The sequence below is a fragment of the Neovison vison genome, chromosome 8 (genome assembly GCF_020171115.1).
Source record: "Neovison vison isolate M4711 chromosome 8, ASM_NN_V1, whole genome shotgun sequence".
Classification (NCBI taxonomy): domain Eukaryota; kingdom Metazoa; phylum Chordata; class Mammalia; order Carnivora; family Mustelidae; genus Neogale; species Neogale vison.
The window spans coordinates 678,908-691,514 of record NC_058098.1 but is presented as its reverse complement, the minus strand read 5'-3'; the positions used below and the strand labels follow the sequence as shown (position 1 = coordinate 691,514).

Here is a 12,607-nt window from a genome sequence, read left to right as displayed (position 1 = left end):
GATTCTGGGATTCTGGGATTCTGACGTACGGGGCGCTGGTGCGAGGCGGCCCGGAGCAGGCAGGTGCTGACGGAGGGGCTCAGGGGACAGCGAGCGGTGGAGGGGCTCAGGTTCACCAACGAGCCCCCCGCGGCGGTCAGCCTGTAGCCACGCCTGCCGGTCGTGGGGGGCACGGAGCAGGCGTGCACACGTGTGAGTTCTGCCTCCCCCGCACGAGGGGGGCAGCCCCCACCCCCGGGGAGACACTCCTCTGCTTCGTCTCCCCCGCCCACACCTCACTCCATCTGAGAGCACGGAATGCATACTTTCTGGAAAAACAGGACAGAGCCCCTGCGATCTCGTTCCTGGGGTCAACAAGGAGGGGGCCCGCACAGAGGCCAGGCGAAGCCTCCTGGGCCAGGCCCCCACCCTGGACGCCGTTGCTGCCCCCGAAGACTGAGGCAGGAGACGGCCGAGGCTTCCAGTCTGGTTTCCGTCCGTAACAAAACAGACGTTGACGGTACCCGGCAAGCACGGGAGAAGGCTTGAGCGCAGCACCGCCCCCCAGCCCTAGCTGGCTGCTCTCAGAAGGTGGGGAAGGGTCTCTGACGTCGAGCCTCCCCGCTCAGGCTAACATGCACAGCGAGGCGACCGTGTGCCGGCCATGACTGAAGGCAGGACGTGCTCTCGCCCATGCTACAGGAGGGAAAACGGAGGCTCTGGAGCCGCTCACGGTGGCCACTCAGGATCTGAGCACACTCTCCCCCTCGCCACAGTACGTCTGTGCCTCCCTGGGGGCTGGTGGCCCAGAAGCCCGGCAGGGCCCAGGCAGAGAGAGCACCAGCCCGCACAAGGCCACAGCGGGACCTCCTGTCCAGACTTGCCACCCGGCCCCCGGGAGACTCTTGCCTGCCTTGTCCATTAGGACCTGGAATCTAATTTCACCCCTAATAAACTGCTCTGCCTCCCGGACCCACTGCCACTTCCAATCTCCAGGAGTGACGGAGAGCCCAGACTGCTGACGGCCGCTCCAGGCATGAACCAGACGTGAACAATCACTGGGTTCCCGAGACCCTCTTCTGGAGCGGAGGCTCCCCCGTGGGTGCGGCCTCCCCCCAGAGCCCCCAGGCCAGTCAGCCCAGCCCCCCACCTGAGCCGAAGCCCATGGGAAGGTGACAGGTGAGCTCTCAGGATGGTGCCTGGCACTCAACAAGTGATCGATACAAGGCCCGTGCCTGACGAGCCACAACCCAGAAAGCCCCAGCCCCGTGGAAGGTCCAGCCTCTGCCTCAGCACTTGCGGCCCCCGTGAGCAGTCCTGGCCTGCCCCACCCCATTCCAGCCCCTCCCACGCCCGGCCCCCAAGGCCATCCCACAGCCAGGCCTGTCACACCCATGCCCCTTCCTCTCATAACACCCAGGGCAGGAAGGTCTCTCAGGAGACCCCTTGATGCCCCCCACTGGCCAGTGAACCCCCCGGGATGGCCAGTCCCTACAAGGCCTTGGCCATGGACTCTCTCAGAACTGAGAGCTAAGCCGGTCAGATCCCTGCATCTCTCCCTAGCCATTCATCTATCAGAAGCCCCATGTTCACAGGGACACCCAACCCGCACCGAGACCATAGGAAGCACACCTCACTCTCCTCCTGCGGATTTCTCAGCCTTCCCAAGCCAGCTTCCTGACCCCAGGGACTTTGCATGCACCGTTCTTATGGCCTGAATCTCTTTTCTGCTTGCACATCCATCATGGGGCCGCCTCCTCCTCATCTGTGGTTTCTGACAGGCTGCCCAACCCTGCTATGCTAGTACCCTCCAAGACCACCTCCCCTGCTCAGCTCAGCTGGCCCCTGACTACACAGCCAGAACCCACACACGGGGGTGGGGCAGGCTTCCTGGCCCATGATGGCCAACACAGCCTTCCTGAGGTCGGACCGGCTGGAAAGCGGCTCACAGCCCCACCCAGACAAAGTTCGCAGTGCAAACTGTGCAGTGTCCGAACACCACTGGAAAGGACAGGAGCCAGGGCTCAAGCCGGGGCCCGTCGACAGCAGGCCTGTGTCCCAGAGTGACTCAGCGGGCTTCCAAAGGCAGAGCGTGGGGGTCCTGAGACCGGGAGGGGCGCGGCACTCTCTGAGGAGCCCAGCCGCATGTGAAGCACGACGGGGCCAACGCACCTCATGGAACAGGAGGCCCACAAGGAACAGCAGAGGACTGGGAAGAACAGTCCGTCCGCACAATCCCAGGGAAGCCCAGTACGGGATCGGGGCGGCGGGGGGTCCCTGGAGGCCACACGGCTGTGCTGTGAGCTCTGGGAACCGGACCCAGTTAGCAAGACCTCATCTGCGGAGGAGACATCAGCTTTTGGGGGAAAGGTGCTCAACAGCGGGGTTGGGGGACCACATCCCAGGAAACGAGCCCAGAAACACTCAGGGGCTCAGGGTCCCCTACCCGGCTGCCCCCCCCAGAGCTTGATGGGACAGCTAGGCTGCAGCCCCGTCAGTCTCCCCCAGACCCTCCCTGGAGACCGTCCCCCTGGCTGCTGGGCTGGCCCACACGCCATGCTCCCAGGCTCATAGCTCTGCCATATGGTCCCCTAAAAACATGCCTAGGGAGCGTTTTCTTGGACGCCACTCCCACGCCTCCAGGGACAGAGGGCTCACCCACAGGCAGGACCTATTTTTATCACAACTCCTCCTTGGCCAGTCCTGGTCTCCCTCCACCCGGGTGACCACAGGGCATGTGCTTGGGGTCCACTCTCCGGGTCAGAGCCCACAGCCGCTGTCTCCTCCTGGGCCTCAAGCCACCGAGGGCACAAGGTGAGAGGAGTCAGGGACAGGGCCCTTGTCACACCCCCTACCCCGCTAACTCTTCTCAGAGACAAAGCCCCACACTTCGCCAAACACAGGAAAATGCCACAGTACATCGTTAACACAGGAAAGGAGGATAGAAGTCTGCACCCTATCTTGTTTAAAAAACGCCTAGATGGGCACAGATGCTTGAAAATAAATCAGGGAGACAAACAGTCCTTCCTGCGTTTGTCAGCATCTTCCCGACGTCCCACAATGGGTGCGTCTCATTTTTGTCGGCAGAGAAGATCACACACCACACCCAAGGGCTGCTTTCAGAAGCTCAGCCTGGGCCGCCCGCAAGCAAGACCCTGATTCCGGGCCCTGCCTTGGGAAGTGCCTTTCAGCTAATTAAACCACGCATGTCAGAGAGGACGGTCTTGGATGTGCCAGTGAGAACACTAACGGGGGAAAGCACCTCAGACCACCAGCCGCTGGAGACGGAAGCCAGCGGTCCAGGGAGGGCCCGCCCAGCGCCTTCCCCTGAGGAGCCCAGCCCGGGCTCACGTTCAGAACCATGGCCAGCGCCCTCCCCCACTTCCCCTGCCTGGGGCCTCCCACTCCCAAAGGCTCCCACTTCCCTGCTCTGCCCTTCTGCGCAGGAGAAACGGCCAGGTCAGGCCCTGCCCACCACCCCCACCCCCGTAGGAGGCTCACTGAAGCTCTGCTTCTGTGGTGAACACACTTCGAAACCCCCAGGCCCGTAGCCCAGAGGCTGCTCCTTCCACTCCCGCACCTGCTTCTGCTGACCCGGCTTCTCTCTCTGTGCTTCCCAAAGCCCTTCACCACCTCCCCCAGCCTGGGGTCCCAGGAGAAACCGGTCTTTTCCTCCTGTGGACCCTTCAAATATTTTTTCCAAGCCTGAATGGAAAAGCAAACTCGGGCGTTCTAAGCTCTCGAATTCCATGGAAGGAAAAAGAAAACCAGACGGGCCCGGGGGGGGGGGGAGCTGGTTGTGGGGGACAGCGGCGCTCTGCACACGCCAGGGAGCCATCGAGGAGGACGCCTCATGGCCAGCTTCACCGCGAGCTGTCAGCCTGCCACCATCACGGGTGACTGACGGATATCTGGGGACACTGTGCCCAACGGTTCCCATTAGGACTTTCTGTACAGTGACAGAATTATTCCAAGGAATCCAAAGGATTAGAAACCTGATTTTATTCAAGCTGGGTGATGGGCAGAGCCTAATGACACAGCCCTCCCTGGAGCACATCATGCAGGCGCGGTCAGACTCTGGGCTGGCCTGGAACATACCCTCCCCCACCCCCACTTCCCCCAAAGCAGCTGCCATGGCCCCAACCCTCATGGCCTCTGCACAGAGTGGCCAGAAAAGGCAGGGCCCTGTCCACCCCCCACCAGCACTTCCTCCCCTCGGCCAAGCCCAGAGGCTAAGCAGTGGCATGTGGGGAGGAGACAGAGCCCTCCAAGGGCAGGTTCCCCCCAAGAGCAGGAGTCCCCGGACCACATGTGGGGGCTGCTAGAGAAGCCACGGTCCCCATAGCCCAGTACCAGCTCGGCCTGAATCCTGGCTGCCCCACTTGTCCCCGAGTGGCCTCGTGCCCAGGACCGCTCCCCAGGGATCCTGACCTCAGCATCAGGGGGCCGACGGACAGCAGGTGTGGGAAGAGCCTGAGAACAACCCTGTCCCCACCCACGCTCACTGTCCGAGACTCAAGGAAGGTTAGAAGACCTCCTTCCCAAGACATGACCGCCCCCATGACCCACCTAACCAGGGCCCAGGAGGAAGGAGAAAACATTGGCTTCAACTCCACATGGGGCCCTGTGTCCCCACCGCACGTGCCACCTTCCCCTCCACCAGGACAGGTGAGGCCAGGTGCACAGCAGGGCTGACAAGCGCTTCCTCGGCCGGCACTCCGACCCGCAGACGGCGCCGGCCGGTGACGATCCGGGCCCTTGGTCCCACCATGTGCTCCCAGCCTCGTCCCCACGGGCCCCAACAAGGACCCAGCCGGCACACAGCCACGCAAACACACTCAGAGCTACTCATGCTGGAAGCACCTCATTGGGGCGCCTGGGGGGCTCCGTCGTTAAGCGTCTGCCTTCAGCGCAGGTCATGATCCCAGGGTCCCGGGAAGCCTGCTTCTCCCTCTCCCCCTCCCCCCGCTGGTGTTCCTTTTTTGCTCTCTCTGTCAAATAAATAAATGAAATCTTAAAAAAAAAAAAAAAAAAAGGAAACACCTTATTCTTCTGGAAACACTGACCGTCCAGTTGCCCCTGGGAGGCCTTGGGTCTGACAGAAACTCTGGAAGGCAGGTCCCAGCTCAGACAGAGTGCTCCCCATCCAGGGGCCCTGCCGTCCCAGGCGCATCAGCCCCGGCCCGGATGAATTAAAAGCATCCTCTAGACCAGCTTCAAACAACAGAAGCCCTAGCCCCCTCCTCCCAACTCCAGACAAGTCCGCTTGCTGACCAGCCCTGAGCCGCCTCCCCCTCCCGAATCCGGTCGTGACTTCTTTCTTCACACCCAGCATGGAGTCCAACGTGCAGCCTGAACTCACGGCCGAACCCTAATCAAGACCCGAGTTGAGACCAAGAGCCGACAGAGCTACCCAGGCGCCCCTGGCCACAGCGTTTTAAGTTGGCATGAGGAAGAGGCAGGCTTTAGGGAAGGCCGGGTCTGCCCCTGGCCCTCTCCTACGTGCTCACTCCTTCACAGGAACCATCGAGGACAGCATGTTCGCGTCGGGGCCACGGCGATGCCACCCGCAGCGGGGGAAGAGCACCGAGGAATGGTCAGCGGGATGCATCACCCCTCCAGAGTGTGGGGCCCAGGGTCCAAGGTGCAAAACTGCGTCATTCCCAGAGCAAGGGCTTGGTTCCAAACCCTCCCCCCAGCCCAGAAGATGCCGATCTCCAGGGATGACCTCAAGTCTGCATGACTCTTCGCACACCCCGGATTCCACTGGGCTGCTCCAGCCTCTCTGGGTGGGCGGACAGGTGCCACACAGCCATGGCAAACGACGCACTTCCTCCTCCCACGATGGCTGGGGCACGGCCACCAAGGAGGCGCCGTTCTAGGAGGCAGCCGGAGCGGTGGGCAAGCGCCGCGGAGCTCCAGGCTTGCAAGGAGAGCGGCGGAGCCCGGCAGCGGCGCCCACACTCCACGGACAGTGCAGCCAGGGCTGGGCTCCGCCGAGGGGCCTGCGTTGACGGTGGTCCCCACACGACTTGGCTGAGGACAGCAGGGGCTGCTGGTCAGGACACCCAGGCAGAGGCCAGCGGCCTTGGGAACCCCATTAGTACAACCAGCCCACAAGCTGGGCACGTTCTTGCCTCCATGTTTGAAGGCTCAGGGTGTGGGGAACGTGTGCCGTTCCGCTGCGAGAGGGAAGGTGTGTCCGGAGACCCAGGCGGCTGCAGAGCCGCAAATTCCTTCAGGAGACTGACCAATCCCCCAGGACAGACACAAACCAGCATCCAAAGTGCCAGAGGGACCTTGCGTCTTCAAGTGTGGCCTCATTGTCAGCAGCCACAAACCTCGTGATCCAGGCCCCGCCACCGGCCGATGGGACTGCGGGCTTCCACGGCTGGGCTGAGGGGCGGGAGGCCACGGGAGCCGGTCAGGACAGGCCAACCTCCGTCCGCCTGGTTGTCCAGCCTCCGTGCCAGACGCGGATCTTCACTCGGCTGAGCCACGGCTACAGAGACGAGAGTATCAGCCAGGAGCTCTGGGAGCGTCACACACACCGAGCTCTGGTCGAGGACTCGCAGAAAGTGAACACAGTTATCAGCCCACGTCACAGACAAGGAAACTTGGGGTCCAGGGTCTGGGGCCGGCGGTGGAGACAGGAGCCCAGTCAGGCTGGCCCAGAGCCGGGGGTCTCCACCACTCATGGTCCCTCACCCAACACACCCTCTGAACAATCTCCACTGGGTAGCGCCGTGCCACGGAAGTCACGCGCCTGACAGGCGGTGGAAATTGAGGCCAGGTGGCCTAACACGTGTACCCAGCCACGTCCGTCCAGGAATGATCCTAACTTTGTGCCCAAGAATATTTAACGGGGACACGTGCAGGGCAGCCAACAACCTCCAATAGCCAGAGGTCGGGCACCAACGTCCCTCAAAGCTTCGGCTTTCCAACAGCAGCAGCATCCTGAGCCTTTGAACAGGACAGGGCCTGAACCCCAGGCCTCGGCCCCGGCCCCACCTGCCCGCCCTATCCAAGGCCCCGCGGACACTCAGAGGCCACAAAACCATGCTGTGTGACCCCTAGTCCTGCACAGAAGTTCTCCCCTGAGGGGCCTACCCTCCCCACACCCAAGACCCTGCTGGTGTCTTCCATAAAATGCCCCAAGGAGCTCAGTCCCCCGGGCCCCATTCCTTCCACGGGGCAGTTAGGGAGCCCATTCTTGAGGCTCGCCCTGTGGCTCTCACCAGCAGGGACCGAAGACGCCCGCTGAGTGACGGCCACGCACAGAGGCACGGCCAAGACCTGCGGGTCAGATAAACTGAACGACCCGTGAAACGCCCTCGTGAAAACCTCCACCACGTCTGGACGGAATCTGCTTCTTCGAAGACGCGTGGGGCTTATGTCTTGTCAGAACCGGAGCTGGACCTCCCGCCACGGGCTCCTGGGGCCTGAGGGTCCCCGACGCACAGCAGTACCCACGTCACCAGTCCCCTCCCCCCGAGTCTCCAGAGTTGGAATTTTTGGCTTGTACGGATGTCTGATAGATCCGAGAGTCTTTCTGCTCCGGCCCGGGAAACTGGCAAGCACCAAGCTTCCTGGCCACCGCATCGGGCTGTGCACACAGGAGCATGGGGGACTCCACAGCCTAGCAGCTGACCCAGAGGACACCATGCTTAGACGGGACTGTGCTGTCACAGTCCGATCTCCACTGAAACTACTTGGTGAGGGCGGGGAATCCTGCAAGGAGCATGAGGTCTCCAGGCCAGTGAGGATGGCCCCTCCGGAAAACACGAGCCTCCTGGAGTTCCCACCTTTAGGGAAATTTCTGTAAGATTCTCCAGAATCTCCGTCCCAAGGACGGAGCTCTGCGACTTGAAGGCAGATGACAACAGAACCACGCAGACCTCCGTCTCCTTCTGGGAACAGAATGCTCCGTCAGCAGAAGAGGGACCCCAGCCACCTCCCCGGGCCGCACTCGACCCTCAAATGCGGTCAGACCAAGGAACAGAGTGGCCAACACTCGGGGCCAAGGTTGAGGGCAGAGGCTACACCTCCCCTCCCCCGACCCCAGGTGGCCCCCTGGCGACAGACAAGCGAGAGGGAGCAGCAGGCAGCCTGCGCGGGCCAAGAGTGTGACCCCACTTGGGCCAGCCAAGGCCATGCAGGGGATGGCAGCAGAGCCTGGGACCCTGGACCGCAGCTGGCTGACACGTAGCAGGAGATCACACTGGGCCCAGCAGCCCCAGCACAGAAAACCCTGAGGCCGGGGCCATGTAAGGACTGGGAGGGCTTGGTGGAAGAAATCACAAAGGGTGAGCCGCCCTGTGAGCCCGGCCTCCGCGCTCAGCCCGGCCTCCACACGCTCAGCCCGCCTCGGCCTGTTTTAAACACAGTTTCACACCAGCAACTCAAAGTGGCTTCCCGATGTCAGAAAGGTCACGCGGGCTGCACTCTCCTCTCCGAGGCAGAGACCCCTTTCAGCTGGAGCGGGACAGTGCCGGAGCTCACTCAACCCTGCCTGGCCTCAGTTTCCCCACCAGCAAGGCTCCCAGAGAGCTGAGCAGTGGGCCCGCTTCCACTCCCACCGCTAGCCACAGAGAAGCCCCATGGAGGACACCCTCGAAGCAGGAACTGCCCCAGCTCCCCTCAGGCCTGGAGCCACACCCGATCCAGGGGGTCCCCCGTGGACCTGCCTGCACCACAACCCCAACAGGGAGGCCTAGGCCTTTCCTGTGGCTCACGGTCCCTCTGAGAAACTCATGAAAACTCCAGAGCTTTGACCCAGAAAATCCCCTACACAGATGCCCCCTCTCTCAGGGTGCACAGATCCTCAAGCCTGAGACTCTGGCCTGAAGCGTGAGGGGCGGCAGGAGGGAGCAGGGTCTGCTGAGCCTGACCCTTCCCCACCCGACACGGCCAAGCTCCTCAGGGAAGGGCCCCATCGACGTGTGCGAGTCCCCAGTGACCACCCCCAGGGTCCATGTGCGGCTTGGGCTGCCCACGCGAACCGGGGTGAACCGTCCCATGCCCTGGTGGGGCAGGGTCTTCCCACCCAGAGGCAGAGGAAGGGACCCTTCAGGGAACTCAGAGCTGGGAGGGGCAGGTCCGAGCTGTTTCCCACCCAGGCAGGTCCACACTTCCCGGCGTGGGATCCCTCCTTCCTCAGGGAAGGCTGCTTTCTCCAAAAGCTCACACCGGGAAGGAGTGATGGCCGACGTGGCTCCGTGGCTCCATGGCTCCGTGGTTCCACTCCCAGAGGCAGGTCCTCAGAGAAAGCGCTTCCCACAGAGGGTCGGCGGGGAAGTCGACGGGGAACGCGGAAGCACAGGGCAGCCTTGGGCGCCCGGAGGGGTTGGCCCACCTCCAGCTCCCAGAAGCCAGGCTTTGGTGGCAAAAGCTGTAGAACGGTGGCCCAGGAAGGCTCAGAGTTGTCCCAGCCCTGGGGACCCCCTTTCAGCCAGGACAGATGGTAAGGGCGGGTCCCTGCCCTCCACGGGCTTCCTCAGGCTCAGCTCAGCACCAGGCAGGGAAGGGGGCCTTGAACTTCATCTGATTAATGAATCCAACAAGCCAAATGCTGCACACACACGGGCCAGTCCACGCTAGGCAAGGGGATCCCAGGGTGGCCGCAGCCTCAGGCAGGAGACCAACAATGGGGCGGTGAAGGCGTCCTGATTTGGGGTAGGGCTGGGCCTGGGGACAGTGGAGAATTCCACGCCTGGGGCCCCGGGGGATGGGCGATGAACAACAGTGGCAGCCGTTCAGGGACAGTCCACGGCCAGCCCTGGGACAGCAGCTGCCCCACGCAGCCCATCTCCACAACCCCTGGGGGCAAGAAGCAGGCACCCACTGTCCTGAGCGAAGACTGGGGCCTGCAGATTCCGGACTTGACTTCAGTGCCTGACCCGGCCGCTTCCACCATGTCTGGCCCCCTCCTGCCCCCCCCCGACTCCCCAGAAAAGGTCCCCCTGCCAGTGAGCTGGGGGCAAAGGAAGCTCAAGGCATCCTGTGACCTCGGTGGGGAAGCCAGGGAGGGGCCGAGCAGGCGGGAGGGCCCCCACATGCTACAGGCCTGCCTGTCCTGGCTCACGGACACACAGACGGACACACGGACACACAGACGGACACACGCACACAGGGGAGCAGCAGCCTGACCCGGACTTCTCTCCCGTGGCGTCCCAGTCTGGAGGCTGCAGCTCCGAGGGGGCACAGAGGGAATGGCCACATCGGGGCACAGGCAGGAGAAGCCACTTGGGGCTGAAGACAAGACCACACACAGGGAACCCTAGGTTGTCCGTCGGCCAGGGACTTGCAGGGCCAAGGCAAGCAAACCTTCCCGCAGCCATACCACAGGTCGGAGAGGGGTGCCTGGCTGCTGGGCTGTGGGCTGGGCTCTGACCTCATACCGGAGGTGAGGGTGGGGGGCAACCTGGCCACTGGTGAGGAGACGCAGGGCTCTTCCGAAGACGAACAGCACGCCTGAGCATGCCTACATGGGAAGGGCACAAGTCGCCCTACTGGGGAGGGGGTGGGGAGGATGCTCATGGCTCACGGCGCCAGGGAAGCCCCTGCCTCCCATGGTGACTCAGCGCCTGCACCTGCCAGGGCTGGGGTCTCCCCGCAGGATACCATCCCACCAGCAGCCAAGCATCCCCCCCCCCGGGGGTCTTCTCCCCTAGACTATGGACCCATGGAGGGTCAGTCCAGAGCACACATGCACAGGTCCGTGGGCACACACCCTGTCGTCCCAGGGCGGCACATGGTTGGAGATGGTTTCCCAGAATCCGTTCCTCACTCCCATCCCAAAATGCCTCTTTCATACAAAATGGCCGAGTTCCGGCCCCAGTCTAGCTGGGATGGGAGGTTAGTGCCCATCCGCTCAGAGACTGCACGCCCATGGCACAGGCCACACACAGCAACTCCTGCCCAAACATGCCACGCACGAATGCTCATGTGCACATGGCGTGGGCCTGAGGCCACTGCCCCTGCCCAGGGAGCCAGGAGATCCCTGCATAGGGCCAGGCCTGGCGGCCTCAGGACAGAACCCCCCTCTGGGGCGTCCATCCGGAGCCCAGAATGGGCATCTCCCTGCTCCTCCAGCTCGCAGCAGCACAGAGGGGTCAGGGCTGAGCTGGGTGGAGGGGAGAGTGAGGGATGCACTTTGGGCCAAAGATGAATGCAGGCACCGCGGTCAAGACAGTCAACAACCCCGAGCCCGGGGCTGGGGGGGGGTGTAATATTAAGACAGCCCCTACCCCCATTCCTGCAACCCAGAAGCTCACCCTTGGTGCAGAGTGAGCGGCTTGGGGGTTGAGGCCTGGTAAGCCAGGCCCTGCCCCCACCCCTTGCCCCCTTTCTGGGGCGGAGGTGGGGGAGGTGCCCAGACCAGAGGGGGCCTCGAGGAGTCCAGAGACGGTGGCAGGACTGTAAGCGCCACCCTCCCTCCCGGCTGGCCCTTTGTTCGGCGCAGCGGCCGTGGGGAGGGGCCTCGGGCGGAGGAGGAGAGGCTGGGGCGCCGCACATCCCCCATGCTGCGGGGGAGGGGCTGATGCAACCCAAGCAGGCCGCTGCTGGTGGGGGGACGGCGCCCCCACCCCGGCCGGGACGCCCGGGCCCCAGAACTCCTTCCGATCCGCACTAGCATCTCCGCCCTTCGCTCTGGCCAAGGAACGCGGTTCCCCGGACTCAGACCCCGCGCGGGCGTGAGCGACGCGGGCGCTCGGACGCACAGCACCCCCCCCAGCCCGCCGCGCGCCCCGCGCCCCGCGCCCCCGCCGGCCGCCGCACTCACACGTAGGCGTGGTAGATGAACGCCCAGCCGCGCGGCCGCTCCAGCACGTTGTACAGGAAATTCTGCAGCTTGCGGTAGAAGGCGTTGCGCTTCGGGGGCTTCCCGGCGCCCGCGCCTCCCGCGCGCGGCTTGCTCAGGATGCTGCCGCGCTTGGGAGCCTCGGAGCCGGCGATGAGCAGCGCGCCGTCCCGGGTGGAGTCGGGCGCGCCGGGGTCCAAGCCCACGAAGCCCACCTTGAGCTTCTTCTCCCCGCTCGGGCCGGGGTACACGCCGCCGTTGCGCGACTTCTGCACCATGGTGCCGGGCGGCGCCCCGGCCGGGCGCGGGCTCAGCGGGGGAGACGCGCGAGGGGCGGCGCGGGCCCGAGCCCAGGCCCCCGGCCCGGGAGCCGCATGGCCGAGGCGGCAGCGGCGGCGGGTCCGCGCTCCTGCCGGCCGGGGCCGCGCGCGGGGACGCTGCGGCCACCTGGCTCCGCCCGCCGCCTCGCCCCGCCCCCATTAACCCCTGCGACGCCGCGCCGGCCGCGGGAAGGGGAGGGTTAGGGAACACGGGAGATTGCAGACGAAGAGGACGGGCTGTTCCGGGCCTCTTGCCACCAGGGCCCGCCGGGCGCCCCTTCCCGCAGCCCCGCGTGTCCTGACCAGGGAATCCGGCCCCCTGGCCATTCCCTGCTAAGACAGGCGCAGCGCCTGAGCGGCCCCCCGCTCTTCCTTGGATCCCAAAGCTCTGCCAGCGCCTGGCCCCAGCTGGATTCCTACCAGCTGGACCTCTGGACTGGACACCTAGGAGCAGGACGTAGGAATGGGCACCGGCCCTTAGTAGAACCTCTGCTAAGGCCCAGCC

The 12,607-nt window shown here is 64.1% G+C and overlaps 1 protein-coding gene across 16 annotated transcripts in view; it reads right to left on the bottom strand.

The window, feature by feature from the left end:
• KCNQ2 (potassium voltage-gated channel subfamily Q member 2) overlaps positions 1–12,169 on the bottom strand; it is a 52,067-nt gene extending 39,898 nt beyond the window's left edge. For all 16 annotated transcript variants that reach the window (XM_044262666.1, XM_044262674.1, XM_044262667.1 and 13 more), the window contains exon 1: positions 11,765–12,169. In XM_044262666.1, coding sequence (XP_044118601.1) covers positions 11,765–12,060 — 296 coding nt within the window. In that variant the 5' untranslated portion in view covers positions 12,061–12,169. The remainder of the gene's footprint in view (positions 1–11,764) is intronic.
• Between the last annotated feature and the right edge of the window lie 438 nt (positions 12,170–12,607).